This window comes from Phocoena phocoena, chromosome 2 (genome assembly GCF_963924675.1).
Source record: "Phocoena phocoena chromosome 2, mPhoPho1.1, whole genome shotgun sequence".
NCBI classification, from domain to species: Eukaryota; Metazoa; Chordata; class Mammalia; order Artiodactyla; family Phocoenidae; genus Phocoena; species Phocoena phocoena.
In genome coordinates this window covers 126,271,430-126,292,763 of record NC_089220.1, presented here as the reverse complement: position 1 = coordinate 126,292,763, position 21,334 = coordinate 126,271,430, and the positions used below count along the sequence as shown (strand labels likewise).

The following is a 21,334-nucleotide window of genomic DNA, read 5'->3' as shown; positions in this document are numbered from 1 at the left end:
TGTTGGATTATATCATGTGCAGATTTTAACTATCTTTTGGGGAAATACTGTACTTAATGATACAGTAATGATTAGCAAATGGATGTTTATAGTTCAAGATAAAATAATTCATCTTAGATTAAACCTCACTATTTATACCCTTAAGAAGTTATCGTAAGTGCTTCCTTGTGAACTTATGGATTATCTAGCAATATGTTGCCCTCTAGTGGTTGTGGAAATCAGTGCCATTGAGCTTTAATGGGTAGAACCGATATATTGGAGTGTTACTGTTTTACAAACACACACACACCCCATCCCACCCCCCCCCCCCCATCTTGAGGTCACATCAGTAGATTTCCATGGAGGTGAAGCTATGGCATGAATAAAGCTAGACCAAACCATGTTGTACTGTATTTTTCACCTAGTATTTGACTCTTGAAGTTTCAGTGACCAAATCTGTGAGAACAAATTAAATCCAAAGTAGATCTGTCTCAAAAATTCATTAAAATTTTTAACTTGATGCTGAGACAAAAATGTATTCCTTTCCGCATTCCTTAAAGTATACCCTCAATTACAGAATCTCAAAGGTAAATTTCTAAGTATTTGAAGACTATAAAATCTAGCAATCATAAAAATAAATACTTGTAATTAAGAAACAAATATATAACCAAAAATTGTATAGTCATTCGCATTTCTAAAACTTAAGCTAATTCAGACTCTAAAACTTAATCAATTTAAAATGCAGAGCTTTATGTGTCAGACCAAAATATAATCAGAAACACAATCTATTAGAATTCGGAAAGTTGTATAAATTGGCTTGAGCTCTAAAATATAATCATGAATGGCTCTGACCCCAAGTGAAATAAAGACAAGTGCCCGGAGCCTACACTAAAGACTCCTTTAGAACCAGGCTACAGAGATTCCTTTAGAAGCCTTGCAATTCTAGAACAACTCTACTTTATGACAGCTCCAGGGGAATAGCTATGGATCAGAAGGAATAAATATATTTACCTTTTTTTTTATACAAGTTATGTAGAAATCTTGGGCCAGAGGGTTTCTTAGAGTAATAATTTAAGGGTACTATCTTACCTTCCTGTAGTACTTCAGTTGTCTCAAAGCATTTCCCATCTATTACCTTACTAGATTCTCACAGTAGTACTACAAGGCAGGCAACACAATGATCACTATCTTCCCCACTTTACAACTGAAGAGGTTTGGAGAGGTTAAATGATTTTCCCAGTGCTTAGGAATTAGTGAATCTGGGACAAGATCCAGGGCAGTATACCTGAATGGTCTTTCCGACATCCTCTAATTTAAGACTGGATAGAAAATACAAACTAAAAAGAAATAAAATGAGATCTGGATCCTTATCAAATGATCAAAAGTTCAAATATCTAGATCTAACCAAAGGCCTTTATCTGATTACCCTTTGAAATGGTGATAGAGAAAACTGAATCACATCCTGACTCTCTATAACCTCAAGGGCACTGAATTATACTTTTATTCATATGGCTTAGTACCCCAAATGTCAGTTATCAGGCTGTAATTTCTTCAGTTAGAAAAAAATAACCCTGGAGTTATGCTTTAGCCTTCTTGTGTTCTAACCATGTGGAACTTGGAGTCTGTCCTGTTCCTCTGATCCTCAGTTTTAGAAAGTGTTCGCTTAAGGCAGTGTCATGAGAAACTGCCCTGTCATACCCCTACACATAGAGAATGGTGACTATCTTAAACTGACTTGATTATTCAATAGTTGATTTCTTTTTTCATTCCCATTGTAGATAGGATACTATGTAGATGCTGTCAGTTGGCAAGCATTTACCATTTTTCATGCAGCCCTGTCAAAAGTACTTTATTCAAGAGCTCTCTACCCAAAGCTTCTCCTCTCATAAGAGTCAGGAGACTGTGTGTGAATCTGCCGTTAAAAAACAGTCAGTGTTGGATGATGTGGATGATGGGAGAGGCTCTGCATGTATGGGGGCAGGGAGTATATGGTAGATCTCTGTACCTTTCCTTCAATTTTGCCGTGAACCTAAAACTGCTCTTTTAAAAGTCTTAAAAAATCTATATCTAAATATATACATACATATACATGTACATATATATATATGTGTGTGTGTGTGTGTGTGTGTGTGTGTATGTGTGTCAACTGCAGGATCACAGGGAAGGAAATATGAATACAAGCTGCACTTTAGTAAGCCATGGCTTAAAACCTTGTTAAATTAGTAAATGCTGCAAAAAGTAGTTTTGATCCCTATATGCTCATGGACTTATAATCTCTATATATACAAATGACCTTGCTATCCTCTGGTATTTAAAATCTACACATATTTTATTTAGGGTAGTTTGGCTATCTTTATAGTGGCATCAAGTCGTCATTTATGCTAACACATAAGTGTTATCAGTCCTAATGCAGTTTTCTATTTTAAGGGTATATCTCTGACATCAGTAAACTCTATGAAAAAGACTCTAGGGGAAACTGAATAATTAATGTAAAATACGTCCTTTAAAATGAAATATTTAGTTATTCTTATTAGTATTTTTAAGGTTTTCACATGATCACTGCTTCAGGGAATAATGACATTCACATCATAAAACTGTGAAAAATGTCACTTTTAAATTGAATGTTATTTTTAAAATATTAAGTTTGAATATAAATACTCACAGAATAACACTTTTACTTTTTTATTCTCTCTCACAGAATACCCAGAGGATAAGCAGTTCTCAAGCCACTCAGCCCCTAGCTACCCCCGTGGTGTCTGTGACAACCCCTAGCCTGCCTCCACAGGGCCTGGTGTACTCAGCAATGCCGACCGCCTACAACACTGGTAAGCCTACTCTGTTGCCTTTTGTGGGTTTTATTTCTTTGTTTTGTGCTCAACATGTGCTTTTATAATTTTTAAATAGTATATTTATTGAAATAAGTTATTTCCAGTTTCTTAGATTCACATTTGGATATGTTAAAGAAACACATGCTAGTCTTGAAAAAAATTAGAAAATACACATTGATCGTAGAAAGATTTCCCAGCATGAACTTTTACTTACCCCTGACGAAGAAACAACTAGCTGTTATCAAAATTATGGTATGCAGCAAGCGGAGCAAAAGGCTCGGCATTTTCTATATAGTTCTTGTTAAACAGCATCTCACTATTCCAGGCTTTTAAAATGAGGTGTTTTTCTGTATGCTGTGTCAACCTACCTTGGGAAAGACTGAGTCCCTTTGGACCTCAGGGCTCGGGGAGGTGGAGCTGGGTGGCTGTGCCAGCAGGTCATGTTTTCCTCCGTGTGACACCCCTTTTGGTTTCTGCTGTTTGTGCCTGAGGGGCAAGACCAGGAGCTTTCTTGTTTCTCCTCAGAGTCTGTCACTCGTCACCTCTGAGGGGAGCTTTTCACTCATTCATGCTTATTTAGACATTTCACTCCCAAATACCCTATTTGGAGGGTATATCAGGTAAATTTAAGAATGCTGCAGTGACTGAAGGGGTGCTTTCAGCCACGCAGGCTGTGTGGAGAACCCGACGTGCACAGGTTTCTCTAGATGTGCCATCATAGGGAGCGGCAGAGGACACATGGGGCTTCACTTTCTCACCAGCTGAACCAAACACCTGATGCTTCAAAAGAAGGAAAAGAGGGAAACAGTTAAAAATACCTTGCCAGTTTTTCAGAGACTACAGTGCAGAGAATTTATTCTTTTGTGATTCTAATAAGGAGACTAATAAAAATCATCTAATTTTAGACTTCAGGATAAATGCTGTAGCACGGTGCTTTCACCCTGCTCTCTGGAGCTCCCAGAGGGGTGCAGAGCCATCAATACATTTGATTGCTGCTTTAATTCCAAGTAGTTCTTTTAAAACAGAAATAACTTTAAAAGGTTTTGTTGAAAAAGAAAGCCTCTTAGAAAAGGTCTACTACCTTTTCCAACAATCAATATGAAAAAAATGTCCAAATCCATCAGCTAAATCTAGAGTAAAGCCAGGGATTATGCATTCATATAAATTCTGTTTCATTGTCCTGATCACCAGCTATATGAGCAACACTATTCTAGGGACATACATTTTCTCCCAAGTTTATTCTGGAAAAGGAGACAGGACATACCTAAGTTGGTAACTATGGCAGGGAAGTCCTGAGTTGTTGAGGTTACCAGCTCATGCTCTGATCTCGAGAAGGTGAGGAAAGAAGGAAATCTGTGAGCTAGAATGTTCAGAGGAGTGTTGGCTGAGGAGATGGGGCTTGAGCAGGGTGTCAACATTAGATTACAGTTTACTGAGCATTTCATGACAGGTTTTTCCAATATTCAACTTGATATCCCCCTGTATTTGTTTTTAGAAATGCCATGGGATTTAAAGAATCTTTTTTTTTTAAGTCCAGAAGGAATTACCAAAACATAAAAAAATGGAGTCAGGTTCTGTCGAAACTGTCCATCACTTAGCATCAATCTCACTCCTTCTTTAACTACATAGTCTTTGCTCTCTCTCAGAGCACCTATTCTATTTAATGTTACCACATTATCTTTAACGTATTTATCTATTTGCCTTTTTAAAACATGCGTCCATGTTTTGTCTTTTGTTAGTATATCAGCTGCGTTGTATGTGTGGCATGTGTCAAACACGTGCCAGTCAGTACAGGGATGAATGAGCAACATTTCAAAGAGTACAATAGTTCTGTGTGCAGGAATCATATAGACGCTTCCTCATGCCCATCCATAACACTCCCAGCTTCTCCACTTATTCATGGATCCATTCAGCACATATTTATTGAACACGTACTGTGTAACAAGCACTGTGCCAGGCACTGGAAATACAAGAGTGCGTGGTTAACAGTGGAATGTAGGGTCTATCAGAGGAAAAGACACAGGACAAACAGCTCTAGGAATAATTTATTACTGTCGTGTTAAGGGCTTCACTGAAGCTTCAACCTGAAGGAGCACGCGTGACTCAGCCAGGCAGAGTAGGGAGAGTGTTCCGGGAAGAGGGAGTACTGTGTACAAAGGCTAGGAGGTAGCAGGAGCGTGGCTGGAGGGATGGGACGGCTGTAGAGTTGAAACTACAGAGGTAAGTAGGGATGCATAGGCCTTGTTGAGGACTTTGGACATGAGAAGCATTGGGAAGCAATAGAAAGGTTTTAAGCAGAGAGGTATCATGACCATATTTTTTTTTGAGATCACCTGGCTACAGTGTGCATGGGGCAAAAGTGAATTCAAGGACACCACACAAGAGGCTACTGTGATGGTCCAAGTAATGGATACTGATGGCGTGAACTAGGGTGGTGGCAGTAGAGACGGTGAAACTTGGGCAGACTTGAGGGACAGTAGCTAGAGTCAACCAGACATGATGGTTGGTGGTGGAAGTAAGTACCAAGGATAACACCCACAGATTTCTGGCACGAACAGTCATGTGAAAGTTGGTTCCATTTACTAAAGAGAAGCAGGTTTGGAGGAAATGATGAGTCCAGTTGGGGTCATGTCAGATTTGAGGTGTGTCTGGAGAGACATCCAAGTAGACATGTCAAGTAAGTAGTTGGAAGGACTTGGAGGCACTGTGGAAGGCACAGTGTGATGGACCCCCACCCCAGCTTCTGTGGGGAGGGACAAGGCAATCTTAGAGAACACTAAATGAGAAAATATCCTAAGCAGAGCTCTGCTGTTTCAACTCAGTTTCTTTTTTTAAAATGCTAATTCACTAGGAAGACCAATTTCTTTAAACACCTCTCTTGAGACATGAAAAAGAAGTTAGAAGAGTTTTTGCCTCCTCTCTTTAGAACTGGAAAAGACAAGTGTTAATGATGAACTGAAATAACTGTACGTGTGAATGATAACTAACATCCCACGACTTGGTCACAACGATTATGACTGAAGCATTCATGTATATTATGTCTTGTAACAGTTTTTTGATGAACTTTCATTTTGCATGCAGTCAGGGATCTTTGACAATTCCTGTACTTCAAACAAACGCATTCATTTAATTGCGTGATAATGTAAATACTGTCTATGTCACTAAGCTTGGCACCCCATGAGAAGGGGTCCTGAGTCTTTCCTGCTCCCCCTGTACTTAAAGAATATGAGATGTGCTGATTTAGATGGAGTCAGGGTGAGCTGGAGTGTTTCTCTTTGTTCAGGAGGGTAGCAGTGGGCATATTTATTTAAAATAACAATTGTATAGGAACATCCTTTAGTGATGGCATTTTTATTATTTCTATTTACAAGTCCGGAAGAAGTATCTCAACTTCTTGTAAAATAATAAACTATAAATTATTCAGTACAAAATTTAAACCTTTTTTATTGAAATAATCCCAGACAATTGAATACAGCTAGGTCCTATAAACCTCCCCAAAGAAAAAGTTTTTGTGGGTTTTAGACCCATAAGTGCGTTATTTGATGTTATGAAGTACCTGGCTTCTCTCAACATAAAACTTTTGAAGCAACTAATTGAAAAACAGATTTTGCATGGTCCTTTTATTACACACACAAGCAACATTTCCTTCTTTTTTAGATTACTCACTGACTAGTGCAGACCTGTCGGCCCTGCAGGGCTTCAACTCCCCAGGAATGCTGTCTCTGGGACAGGTGTCAGCCTGGCAGCAGCACCATTTAGGACAAGCAGCCCTCAGCTCTCTCGTGTGAGTAACTAGAAATTTTCCCCAAATCTGTACCCCTATTTCCCAACCCCTGTCTCATTCCACTGCCTTTGAAGAAAGGCAGCCTGAAGGTATTCCGGCCTACCTACCACCCTTCTCTTTTTTTGCCTTGGTTAACATCAACAGACAAAGAGAATAAGAAAATGAGCTGTGCCCTTTGCTTTCTCCCCGGATCGTAGGGGTGGAGTGGTATCGTAGGGGTGGAGTGGTAGGGCTTGGGTATCTTATGTATGAATCAAGCTACATGGGATTCATGTGGTTGATCCCAGCCCACTGCATACACTGTATACCTCACCAAGAAGGGTTCACAAAAGAGAATGTTCCTTATGGACAGTGTGTGGGGATATAAGTGAAAAGGGTTTACAGTGGTGCCCAGGTAGGACCAGGCATCACCAGCAGAAGGAATGGTGCTTCAGTAGAACCAGAATAGTCAGCCCACAGAGCAGCTAGAGGAGAACATCCTAGATGAGGGGACAGCATAGCAGGCCCACGTGGCCTCCACGAGGGTTGGCTGCCTCACCCCTGCTCAGGACACTCGGGACACCCAGCCTACTAGCCTCCTGCCCTGAAAATCCCCAGAGAGCTTCCCTGCATCCTGAAATAGCTCCACAATGCATACTGTTATCAGTCGTCTTGGGAATTATGTCATGGAGAAAGGCACAGAGTATCTGAGGGAAATTTCTTTGCCTACACAGGTGTTTGGCCCTCGGGCCTTTGCAGAGCATCCTAACTGAACACACTAAAAATAGCCATGCAAAGGCAAGTGGAAAAGGCTTGGTGCTCAGACTGGGGGGAAAGCCTGTATACACTCTACTGTGTCCTACTCTGAGCAAGTGACTTAGCCTTTCTGAGACACTTTCCTCATCTGGAAAATAGGGTGACATGACTGACTTCTGAGAGCTGCTGTGAGAATAGGTGACATGTTGTGCCTGTCACAGAAGCAGCAGAAAGGAAGAGAGGAAGCAGAATTCAAGTTGCCATATTGTTCCTCTGCCATTTTGGTCCATGTACAGCATTAGTCACTGACACTGTTTTGGATCCTTCAGCTACAGAAGTACCAAGACTGTGGGTAACAGGACCAGTCACTAAAAATCTCAACTGTACTTGTTTTTTGTCTACCAGGGATATATAATTTTTTTCTGTGCCAAGCACTGCAGGAAACACCAAAGCTGGTCTTGGGGAATTCTGACAGTTTTCAGAGCCTGGACTCTTTTCAGTCGGGTGGTGTCTGTAATATTCCATTTATGCAGATGCACTCACAAACCATCTACCATATCTTTTTTTTTTCCTTCAGTGCTGGAGGGCAGTTATCTCAGGGTTCGAATTTATCCATTAATACCAACCAAAACATCAACATTAAGTCAGAACCAATTTCACCTCCCCGGGATCGAATGACCCCATCAGGCTTCCAGCAGCAGCCGCAGCCACCGCCGCAGTCACAACCCCCCCAGCCGCAGCCGCAGCCGCGGCAGGAAATGGGCCGCTCCCCTGTAGACAGTCTGAGCAGCTCGAGCAGCTCCTATGATGGCAGTGACCGGGAGGACCCACGGAGCGACTTCCATTCTCCAATTGTGCTTGGCCGACCCCCAAACACTGAGGACAGAGAGAGCCCTTCCGTAAAGCGAATGAGGATGGACACGTGGGTGACCTAAAGCTTCCAGGCTGGTGTTTGTACTTTCTGTTACTGCAGTGAACTGCTCTACATATCTAAGTTGGTAAATAAGGACATGAGTTAAATATATTTATATGTACATACATACATATATATCCCTTTACATATATATGTATGTGGGTGTGAGTGTGTTTATGTGTGGGTGTGTGTTGCATACACGGAATCAGGCACTTACCTGCAAACTCTTGTAGATCTGCAGGTGTGCATCCCATGGCAAACAGAGCACCCTGTAGGCAGAGTCTAGTCTGGCACTTCCTTGGACTACTTGTTTCATAAGATAACCAGTTTTTGCAGAGAAACGTGTACCCATATATATAATTCTCCCACACTAGCTTGCAGAAACCTAGAGGGCCCCTACTTGTTTTATTTAACTGTGCGGTGACTGTAGTTACTTAAGAAAAATGCTTTGTAGAACAGAGCAGTAGAAAAGCAGGAACCAAGAAAGCAATACTGTACATAAAATGACATTTATATTAATTACCCACCTGGCATGGGTCTCTGTTGCAAAGAGGTGCATGGGAAAGGGCTGTTGATATTAAAAACAAAAAACAAAACAAAAAAGCCCCACACATAACTGTTTTGCACGTGCAAAAATGTATTGGGTCAAAGAAGTGATCTTTAGCTAATAAAAAAGAGAGAGAATAGAAAACACGCATGAAATATTCAGAAAATATTAGCCTAGAAATATAGAGCATTAACAGTAAATTAATATATTAAGTTATAATTGGAATATGTCAGAAGTTTCTTTTTACATTCATATCATAAAAATTAAAGAAACTGATTTTAGCTCATGTATATTTTATATGAAAGAAAACACCCTTATGAATTGATGACTATATATAAAATTATATTCACTACTTTTGAACACATTCTGCTATGAATTATTTATATAAGCCAAAGCTGTATGTTGTAACTTTTTTTTTAGAGAATAGCTTTATCTTGTTTTAACTTTCTAGTTTTATTTTAAGAGGGGGAAAAAAAACAAACAAAAATATCTTGCAAGCAGAACCTTGGAAAAAAAAAGCCATGAACACTTATTACTCTATATGTAAATTAAAAGTTGAGCCAAACTCTTTGTGTATATAGAATCTTAAATATATTATCACCTTTGATGTAAGTACCTATGTATTGTATGGTCACCAGATTAAAAAGTATATTTTTGTGGATTGCCGCCAATTTAGGGGGAAAAGGCGAGATCCTTATTAAGTAGAGTATTCACTGTTTAATATTTACTATTTTGTTAAATATACTGTACTTTGGATTTTAATTATTGGCCCAGTCTTTTCAGAGGATTGTATAAAGGGGTTTCTCCCCTCACTGGTGGTGAATGTGTGATGTTACATTGTAATCTTTGTGCTGTATGGGTTGAGCATCATTATATATTTTATATGTGTATATAAATAGCAAAGTGGCAAAAAAAATTGGTGTTAAGTTCATCCTGCATAAATGTAAAATGTGTTGTGACAGATTTTATAAGGCATTATTTAAAACTTGCCTTTTGTGAGGAAAAAATATAGTAGAAAAGCTGACCTAATTTAATTAATATTAGAGAAAATGGCAAAATAGTTGATGAGCACAAAGGTTTTATAAGTGGTAAATGATTAGGAAAAAATATTCATGGGGAAAGGGGTCTTTTTTCCTTGACCCTCTAAAATAGCATGATGCAGCTGGTTACAGAATACTACCATGCCGGACACTCTGTGCATCGAATGACACTGCAGTGTGGGGAGCAGTCCTCTCATGGTGCCGATTCTTGGCACAATTCTTGCCATCCTGATGCCCTCAGCTGAGATGCTGACCAAGGCCTTACTCTCACAGGAAGACAGCTAAGTGGTAACAGCAAGCTTGGCAGGTCCCTGGGCTTGTGCCATGAACAAAATTCAAAGTCCTGTATGTCTTTCATCATCGATTTTTAAATACTCCCTTTCCTGAGAAACTCAAAATAAGGGTTTAAAATTACTGCTATTTTCTATTTTAAACTTAATATTAAGCAGCTACCTACAATTTTTACTTATGTTTTGGTTTTTCCCCCTAAATTGCATTCCTTGTGATGTTTTCCTCCTATGCTCTTTGTGACAAATCATCAGCCAGACTTCCTGGCTGACACATAGGTAGTAGGTACAGGATAAACGTGTGGCATTCCCAGCTGCAAAATGGAATTCTGCTTTTAATGACATTTTCGGTAGTAAATTTTGATAGAGGCCAAAAAAGGGAGGGCAATGTGCTTTGTCCTCTTGTCAGTTTAGACATTTGGCTCTTATTCAGAAAGGACTGGTTTTTCTTTAAAATATACTTATTTTACTGAACTACTTACAGGCACATTTCTTCATGAGGTCACACCTAATTGAAAGAAGACAGTTTCCCAACACTGAATTTCCAGGATAATCCTTACCACTTTGTAAACCATTTATAGCTTTGGAAGTGTTCAGTGCTTCTTTGGTTGTTATTTATGCATGTTCATGAACTTCTGCTGTACATGGGATAGGAGTTAACACATTCACATTTACTGTCTATTTTCTTGTGTGCCTTATGAGATGGCTTTTCTGACTGTATCTCAATAGTCTTTCTTTCTATGCAGGTTTATAATCAGTACAACTACTGTTTTCTAAAATAATATTACGCAAGGCTCGGAGTTTGTATTTCAATTACACTGACCAAGTAACAATGTATTCTGTTTTCAGGAACTGAGTATTTGACTGTTAACCCTTTTCCCATATACCCAGTGTGACTTAGAGCATATGGACTTGACAAGAGACGCCCTCACCCAGACCCCATGTACGAGCACATAAACATACATGTCTCCTGTTGGAAACCAGCTCAGAGTGGGGAAGACACTAACTGTGTCACTTTAGAACCTACTTTTCTACCCTTTTAGACTCATGTGTTTTGTATGACACCATCATAAGAAATTTTATCCCTGCAGATGAAGTATTTTATTACTAAAAGACAAAAACAAAAAAAGCTTAAATTGCACTGGTTAAAGTATGGTTTCCAGCAGCTGTACTTCCTTCAGCAGTCTACCTGGTACTACATTGAGAGTGAAAGTCACCACTGTACATTTACAGATGGTCCCAATCAAAAATCAACCTTTTGAGCCCTAATTATGTCCATTGTGTTAGAGACTAAATCAGGGGTTTGTTCTAAAAGAACAATATATGTTTTACCATTTCCTTTTACTGTAAGGACAACTAATAAAGCATTAACATATTTTCTGTATTAACCATCATGCGCACAAGAAATACATAGTAAATAAGGAACCAGAAAACTCCTGGCATTGGATCATAAGAAGCTAGATGATTAGAATGTGAAAAAGATTTTACAAATGTAAAACTTTTATTTCTCTGTAGAAACTTCACTTTGCTGTGCAAGAAGACACTGCTTTGCTATATTTAAAATGGCTTTTTTAAAAGAGATTTATGTATTTGGTAAATGTTTGTAGTCAACAGTTCACACAAGAAGCTGTACACGGTTTGATCATGTAAAACCGTTTGGCGGCACAAGCTGGACTTTGTTGCCATCCTTGAGATGAACCTTTTAAGAAAAATAAGTTAATCTCAATTTTTCCCTGAATGTGTTTTTTTTCTTCATTATACAATAAATATTATAGTGAACTTTTTATCAAATGGTTAAGACAATGTTAGAGGTTGTTGTAAACTCTTTGTATCCTGCACTCACTACAGTAAAGATGGACTGGCTTTTCCTGTGTACTCCAGACTCTGTCATGTTTGCCACCAGTCGTCCTCTTTTCCCTTCCCCTTCCTCTCTCCCTCCCCTCCCTTTCCCTTTCCCTCCTCCTTCCCCTCCCCTCCCCTTTTCTGCTTGCAGGTCCCTTTCACATGCTTTGAGATGTCAGGGAAACTGTTGGCGGCACCCCGCCAGCCTCCCTGTATTGGCTCCCGAGGCCTCTCCTCCTGGGGCGGCCCTGGACGCTTTAGGAAGCAGCCAGGGATCCAGTCCCAGCATCAGCCAGCCTGGCCGTTCTGTGCATGCTGGTGTGGATACATTAAACCCATTCAGTCTCTGATCACGGCTTCCTGCAGGATATGCTACTAAAGTGTGGGGGTGGGGCATTGCCGGCACTTACTATCGTCCGAGTCTATTTCTCCCTCAAGTTTAGGTGGTGAAATAATTTGTTTTACTCAACATGCATACATAATACTGAGCTGGGGTGGCAGAAGGCAGATTTACTAAAAAAAATTTTTATTTTCAAAAGTGATGTGAAAAATTAAACTTGCAGCAGAAAGAGTTCTTTTCCTCTGATTCGCTTTCTAAGCCATCTCCCAGCTGAGCAGATTCTTGCTGTCAAAAGCTAAATTTCTGTGCTGGCTTTACTTGCTGGCTACTGTGAGACTCTTACTAGCAGGTTTTGAAAGCTGGTTGAGGCCTGTGGCTAAAAATAATCACATCGGCAGCTACTTAAAATCAATTCATTGCGATTTCCTAGTTGGCTCCCATGGGTGCTGCCTCCCTGTAGGCTCTGTCTTGTTTTTCAGTTGATTCTGTGACTGACACCAGCCAAGAAAATGACTTTTCAGTGATGTCTTCTGCCAGTGGGATGGCTCCTCCTACCTGCTCCCATCTGCCTGTCCAGTCTCTCACAAGGGGGTCAAAGTACCACTTGGCTGTAGAACTGAGGAAGCAGCGGTCTTCCTTTCAGCTGACACAAGAGTTGGGAGGTTCCAAACAGGCACCTGGAACACTACGGGGAGGGGCTCGTGGGTGCTGAGTGGACACGTGCCGCCAGGCAGAGCGTGCTTAGCCCAGCGAGTGAGAGGTGGGCCCCAGCCCATGACTGCACGTAGCTGGGGTCAATTCCCACCTCCACTGCAGTGTCTGCTTCCTAGAGGACCCAAACTAACAGGGCGGCTTACCCCGCTTTGAGAACATGCCCTAGACTCCAGTCACTGTCTTACACAGTCTGCCTGCTCTGTGTATACCAAAGCGGCTGAATGCAGCTGGGGAAGAAAAAAATCAGTTATACTAACTGGTTTCACCATATTATCCTCCACCACGCTTTTTTTAAACTTTATTTTGAACTAATTTTTTAACTTACAGAAAAGTTGGAAAAATAGTAGGTTCCATATGTCCCTCACTTAGCTTTCCCTAATGTTAACATTTACATAACCATAGTACCACTATCAGAACCAAGAAATTAACATTGATACAGTGCTATTAACTAAATGCCTTATTTGAATTTCACCACTTTATCCACTATCTCTGTTCTAGGATCCAATCCAGGATCCCACATTGCATTTAGTTATGTCTCTGTAATAGTTCCTCAGTCTTGTCTTGGCTTCAAAAAGACAAGACACTTTTGAAGAATACTGATCAGTTACTCTGAATAGTATCCCTTGATGTGTGGATTTGTGTTTTCTCATGATTGGAATGAGTGTGCATTTTGGCAAGAATGCCACAGAAATAATGTATCCTTAAGGCATCATGCAGTTCATGTCATATTTTGTACAGGTGATGTTGACCGTGACCACTTGGTTAAGTGGTTTCTATTGGGTTTCTCCACTGTAAAGTTACTATCTTTCCCTTTGTAGTTGGTAAGTATCTTGGGGAGATACTTTGAAACTATACATAGGTTTTTCAAACTTTCACCTACTAATTTTAGCATCTTGTTTAGAACAACTATTTCTGTAGTATTATTTGCCTGTTTTCTTCTACATTAATTGGACTTCTGAAGGAAGAGCTGTCTCTTCTCCCCACTAATTTATTTGATCATATTAATTATAGAATCATGGATATTTATTTTATTCTATGGGTTATAATCTAGTACTATCATTATTTTGTTCCTTAAATTATTCCAGTTTTGGCCATTAAAAGCTCCTTTAGGTAGACTCCTGTATTCTTTGGAAAAGCTCCTCCCCACTTTTTAAGTATTTCCTTACCTACCTTACTTTCTGGCAAGATGTTAAACACTCTCATATTCATTCCCTGTCCAGGTACTGGAACAGCCACCTCTCCAAGGATTCCTAGTTCCATTTATCGGAGAATGGCATTGAGAAGCCAAGATTTTGGCACTACGTGTGCTCACTGCTACTAGAGTCACTGCTTTTTGGCCCTCTCTGCCAACAAAGCTAGGAAATAATGTAGGTATGCTCACTCACAGACACACATCCATATTCTGCAGCTAGTTATTGAAACGTGTATGTGAAAAAACATGAGCTTACAGTAACACTTCCAATTTCAATTCAACATCACAGGGTTCATTTTAACCTTTCCTTATTTGTTAATTCTTTCTCCTAAGGTAAGAACCTGGCTCTCATTATCTGCAGTCTTTTCACTTGTTCCGTTCTATCGTACACATAAGGTAGTTTCAGAATTGCCAGTCCAAGGACTTCCCTGGTGGTCTAGTGGTTAAAACTCTGCGCTTCCACTGCAGGGGACACGGGTTTGATCCGTGGTCGGGGAACTAGGATCCTTCATGACGTATGGCATGGGAAAAAAAAAAAATTGCCAGTCCACACCTGCGTGACAAACACATTTATTGACCAGATTAGAGCATTTGTGTAGTTCTTTTTCCCTCTGGCTTTACATTATCCAGTGAGGACAGTGTTTTCCATGGTTACTTTATGTTCCCAACCACTTTCAGTGTTACCATTATTCAATATAATATAGTTAGGATCTCTTGTTGGCTTTTATTTCATTTCAGGTACTCCCCCTCATACTTGTTGGTTTTAATTTATTTGATAAGTGAATGGTAACTGAAACATTATTATGTTCTAAGAGAGCTATACAAAAGATACAGTAATGTCACTCTTTTCTCACCCCTGCTACTACATCCCCCTCCCTGACTTTTCCCACCAGCCCTCTACGGATAACCAGTCTCTAGCTTCTGGTTTAATCCTTCCTGTATTATTTCTTTTGCATAAATTAGCATTTTGGTGGGTTTCTTTTTGTTTCTTTTGCTTTCTTCACTTAACGGTATGTCTGGTATAAACAAGATATAAACTACACACTCCTGAACAACTAATGGGTCAAAAACGAAATCAGTCAAAAGGGAAATCAAGAAATATCTTGAAACAAATGCAACTGGAAACAAAACATACCAAAACCAATGGGATGTTGCAAAAGCAGTTCATTAAGGGAAGTTTATAGTGATAAGTGCATTTATAAACAAAGAAAGATCCCAAATAAACAACCTAACTTTACACCTCAAGGCACTAGAAAAAGAAGAACAAACTAAGCCAAGGTAAGCAGAAGGAAGGAAATAACAGATCAGAGGGGAAATAAAGGAAATAGAGATCAGAGCAAAAATAAGAGATTCAAAACCAAGAGCTGTTTTCTTTAAAAACAAAATTGACAGAACTTTAGCTAGACTAATTAAGAATAAGAGAATACAATCAGAAATGAAAGACGCAATATCACAACTGATAACAGAAATACACAGCATCATAAGACATTATAAGGAACACTTGTATACCAACAAATTGAACAACAGAGAAGAAATGGATAAATTCCTAGAAACATACAACCAACCAAGACTGAATCAGGAAGAAACAGAAAATCTGACTAGACCAATAACAAGAAGATTCAATCAGTAATCAAAAACCTCCCAACACAAAAAGCCCAGGACCAGATGGTTTTGCTGGTGAATTCTACCAGTTAAAAAATCCTCCTCAAACTATTCCAAACAACTGAATTGGAGGTAACACTCCCAAACTCTTTATGAGGCCAGGACTACCCTGATAACCAAAGCCAGATAAGGACAATACAAGAAAAATTACAGGCCAGTATCCCCAATGAACAGAGATGCAAAAATTCTCAACAAAATATTAGCAGAACAAATTCAATGGCACATTAAAAGGATAATACACCATGATCAAGTTAGATTTATCCCCGGGATACAAGGGTGGTTCAACATGCAGATCAATCAATGTGATGTATCACATTAATAGAATGAAAGGTAAAATTCATATGATCATTTCAATAGATACAGGAAAAGCATTTGACAAAACATCCTTTCATGATAAAAATGCTCAGTAAAGTGGGTATAGAAGGAGCAAACCTCAATATAATTAAGGCTTTATATGACAAACCCACACCCAACCAACCCACAATCATATGCAACAGTGAAAGGTTGAAAGCTCTTCCTCTAACATTAGGAACAAGACAAGGGTGCCACTCTCACCACTCTTGGTCAACATACTGGCAATCCTAGCCAGAGCAATCAAACAATAAAACAGAAGAAGATTCTGGAAAAAATGCCTATGTAAAAGATCCTGGCTTCCCTGTCCCTGAGCAAAGATCAATGATTAGGCAGCTATCCACAAACAAAAACAGCTCCAGGAAATCTCTAGAATCCACTTACGAAATTTTAGCAACATGGTGGGGGAAAAAAAACAAAAAAAAACCTGAGAATATCTGCACAAGAAGAGAAGGAAGACAACTACATTTTGCGTGTATCATCCCATCCTCCAAGACAGTATTCAGCACCAAGAAGGCCAGCTACTAAGAGTGCCTCTGAGTGGGAGACCTGCCCTGCAGACAAGCTCAGCAGCTTCCACCACTGATGAAGTCACCAGCCAGCTGCTCAGATTTGCCAGCCATACCACAGGTATTTACATTCCCTAATGCCAGCCAGTCGAGCTTCAGTTCAATCCCTCCCTGCTTCCTAACCCCCTCCCCCCAACCCACTGCCTCCTGCAAGAGGCTGGACCTGCACCAGTAGCCATCCAAGGTCTCTGTGGCTGCACATGGATAAGAAGTCAGACACCTGAGTCCCTCCCCACCCCCACCAGAGCCTGGGAGCTACACTTAGAGCAAACTGGCTTCAACAGCTACATGAATGCAAGACACAAATGCCGTCAGCTGACGCCCACCACTGGCTCTGTGCTAGGGACTAGACCCTCCAGCTGCCCACCGGTATGCCACCAGCCTGATGCTGGTCACTGGTCTCCACTGTAGCACATATGCAGGGAGAGGAAACAGTACAGCCACAGGTAAATACACTGACAGCCAGGCCCCCTGATGCTGCTTTTGGGCAAGGATCAGGCCCTGCCTTCCCTCACAGGGAAGCAACAAGATGCCCACCTATAGACAGCCCCTCCAGCTTTGCTCCAGCATGCCAATGCCCAACCCCCATCACCAGCCCTCACTACAGTGTGCACAACCCATGGGGAGACTGTAGCACACTGACATCCAGGGACCCTGCAGCTGCCTGCAGGCCTGGATCAGGCCTGGATCATGCCCTGCCTTCTGTCTCTGGCCAGCACCACCACACCTACCTGTAACTAGCCCCTCCAGCAGTACACATGCATGCCCCCAGCCTGACTCCCACCCCTGGCCTTCACTGCAGTGTACATGCCCGGGGGAGAGAATACAGCCACAGAAGAGAACACCAAGGACCAGGGCCCCTAGCAGCTGTTTCTGAGTCCAGATGAGGCCCTGTCTTCTGTTGCTGGCCAGCACCACCATGCCCACATGTAGCTAGTTCATCCAGCTGAGGACCTGCATGCCCCACAGCCTGACCCCTGTCACTGTCCTCCACTGTAGTAAACATACCCGGGGGTAGAGTGTGAAGCCATAGGAGAACATGCTGACACCCAGGTCCTCCACAGATGACAGTGAGCCCATAGCTGGCCCTGGCCCTTGCTACCTGCCCTGACCCCCATCACTTCAAGTGTGCCTGCAAATAACCTCTGCCACTACAAAGGCATCTGCAGCAGCCCCTGAAGCAGAGTATGTGCACACCATTGGCTCCAGCCATCACTGCTGCCTGCCCTGCTCCCTAGCAGGGGAGGCATGGCTTAGAAGCCCAACATCCCTTGCAGCCATTTCAGATTCCCTGCAGTGCTCACCCAGGAATACATAGTTGTCAATACTGTAGATCCTAGTGGCTTGAGACAGACATCACACCCGCATTGGATCCAGTGCTGCCATGTGCCCTGTAGAGCTAGATCTGGGGTCACCACACAATCTGGTGTTCCCCTATCCACAGGTAAGAGGCTTCTCTTACCAAAATCAGTCCATAAAGTCTGGAAGAGGTGACTACCTCTTCAAATGCTCGGACACCTACACAAGGCTACAGGGATCCCAAAGAATCAGGAAAACTTGTTGCTACCAAAGGAATACAGTAAACCTCCACTATCCAGACCAAAGAAATGGAGATTCATGAATTGCCCAACAAATACTTAAAAATAATTGCAAAAAAAAAAAAATTGCCTACAGATGCTCAGAGAGCTAGAAGAGAACACAGATAAACAATTTGATAATATGAGAAAAATAAAACAAGAACGAAATGAGAAGCTCAATAAAGAGACAGAAAACATAAGACAGAACCAAACAAATTTTGAAGCTAAAGAATACAATGACTGAACTGAAGCCTTCAACAAAGAGCTTCAACAGCATATTTGAACAAATAGAGGGGAGAATCAGTGGACAAGAAGACAAGTCAACTGAAACTGTACAATTAGAAAAGCAAAAAGAAAAAATAATGTAGAGGAACAAAGAAAGCCTACAGAAGTTATGGGACATAATCAAAGGAAATAATGTACACATTACTGGAGTCCCAGAAGGAGGAGAGAAGGAAAAGGAGTAGAACACACATGAGAAGAAAATTGGACATTCAAGTTCACGAAGCTAACAGGTCATCAATCCAAAACATTCTTCTCCAAAACACATAGTGATAAAATTTTCTAAAACCAAAGACAAAGAGAGAATTTTAAAAGATAAAGAGAGAATTCTAAAAGCATCAAGAGAAAAAAAATTCTCTTATACAAGGGAGCCCCTATAAGACTATTAGCAGATTTCTCACCAGACACTAGGCCAGGAGAAAATGAGATAATATATTCAAAGTGCTAAGAGAAAGAAACTGCCAACTAAGAATACTTTACCAAGCAAAGTGGTCCTATAGAAATAAAGGTGAAATAAAATCTTTCCCTAATAAACAAAAGCTGAGGGGACTCATCATCACTGAATGTATAGTACAAGAAATGCTGAAAGGAGTTCTTCAAGATGAAAAAAAGGCCACTAATTAGTAGCTTGAAAACATGAAAATATACAACACACTGGTAAAGGATAGAGTAAGATTTTGAATACCTTAATACTGTAATATAATATGCTAACTACTTAACTCTAGATAAAGGCTAAAAGGCAAAAGTATTAAACATAGCATTAGCTTCAACAATTTGTTAATGGATACACAATAAAAAATGTAAATGGTATCATCAAAAACCTAAAAGGGGAGGGGAAGGGGGAATAAATGGATACAGCTTTTATATGCAATCAAACTAAATTGCTATTAGCATAAAATACACTGTTATATTTATAAGATTTTTTTTTAAACTTCATGGGAACCCCAAAGCAAAATTCTACAACATATACATAAAAGAGAGGAGGGAATTAAAACATAACACTGTGGAATATCATCAATTTACAAAGGAAAGCAACAAGAAAGGAAGACAAGAAAAAAATGGAACTATAATAACTGTCAGAAAACAATAAGATGGCATTAGTAAGTCCTTACCTATCAATAACTACTGTAAATGTTAATGGATTAAATTCTCCAATCAAAAGACACAGACTGGATGGATAGATTAAAAAAAAAAAAAAAGACCCAACTGTACGCTAACAAGAGATCTCAGCTCTAAGGACATGCATAGGTTCAAAGTGAAGGGATGGCAAAAAATATTCCATGTAAGTGGAAGCCAAAAGAGCACGGGTAGCTATACTATATCAAACAAAATTGACCTTAAGCCAAAAATAGTAACAAGAAACAAAGATGGTCATTACGTAATGATAAAGGGTTCAACTCATCAAGAAGATATAACAATCATAAATGTATATGCGCCCAACATCAGAGCACCTAAATATATTAATACTAACAGATCAAAGGGAGAAATAGGCAACAATACAGTAATAGAAGAGGATTTCAATACCCCACTTTCAGCAATATATACATCATCCAGACAGAAAATCAATGAGGAAACATTGGACTTGAACTATACTTTAGACCAAATGGACCTAACAGAAATATGCGAACATTCCAGAATATACATTCTTCTCAAGGGCACATGCAACATTACCCAGGATAGATCACACGACAGGTCACAAAAAAGTCTTACCATATTTAAGAAGAATGAAATCATACTAAGTATCTTTTCTAACTGCAATGGTATGAAACCAAAAATCAATAACAGGAGGAAAGCTGGAAAAATCCCACATATATAAGACTAAGCAACATGTTCCTGAATAAACAATGGGTTAAAGAAGAAATAGAAAAGGGAATTAAGAAATAATCTTGAAACAAATGAACATGGAAGCACAACATATCAAAACCTATGAGATGTTGCAAAAGCAGTCCTAAGAGGGAAGTTTATAGTGATAAATGTCTGCCTACATTAAGAAACAAGAAAGAGCTCAAGTAAACAACCTCACATTACACATTAAGGGAATAGAAAAAGAACAAACAAAGCCTAAATTTAGTAAAAAGAAGGAAATAAAAAGATCAGAGCAGAAATAAATGAAATAGAAACCAGAAAATTACTAGAAAAGATCAATGAAACCAAGGGCTGGGTTTTGGGTTTTTTTTTTTAAATAAACAGGATTGACAAAGCTTTTGCTAGACTGAATCAGAAAATGAAATAAAAGATATTACAAATGATAGCACAGAAATACAAAGGAACATGAGCAACTACTATGAGTAATTATACACCAACAAACTGGATAACCTAGAAGAAATGGAAATTCCTAGAAACACAGAACCTACCAAGACTGAAGATATAGAAAATCTGAGCAGACCAATATTAAGCAGATTGAGCCAGTAATCACAAACCTCCCAACACAGAAAAACCCAGGACCAGATGATGGCTTCACTGATGAATTCCACCAAACATTTAAAGAAGAATTAATGGCAATCCTTCTCAAACCATTCCCCAAAAAAAACTGAAGAAGAGGGAACATACCCAAACTCATTTACAAGGCTACCATTACCCTGATACCAGAGTCAGAAAAGGATACTACAAGAAAAGAGAACTACAGGCCAGTATCCCTGATGAATAGAGATGCAAAGAATTTCAATAAAATACTAGGAAACTAAATTCATCA

The 21,334-nt window shown here is 39.9% G+C and overlaps 1 protein-coding gene across 4 annotated transcripts in view; it reads left to right on the top strand.

Annotated features, from left to right (window-relative positions):
- MEF2A (myocyte enhancer factor 2A) overlaps positions 1–11,987 on the top strand; it is an 86,991-nt gene extending 75,004 nt beyond the window's left edge. For 2 of the 4 annotated variants that reach the window (XM_065871312.1, XM_065871310.1), the window contains 3 exons: positions 2,678–2,804; positions 6,465–6,591; positions 7,904–8,261. In XM_065871312.1, coding sequence (XP_065727384.1) covers positions 2,678–2,804; positions 6,465–6,591; positions 7,904–8,261 — 612 coding nt within the window. Of the gene's footprint in view, positions 1–2,677; positions 2,805–6,464; positions 6,592–7,903 lie in introns of all 4 variants that reach the window. The other 2 variants (XM_065871313.1, XM_065871311.1) reach the window with 2 other exon arrangements.
- The last annotated feature ends 9,347 nt before the right edge of the window (positions 11,988–21,334 follow it).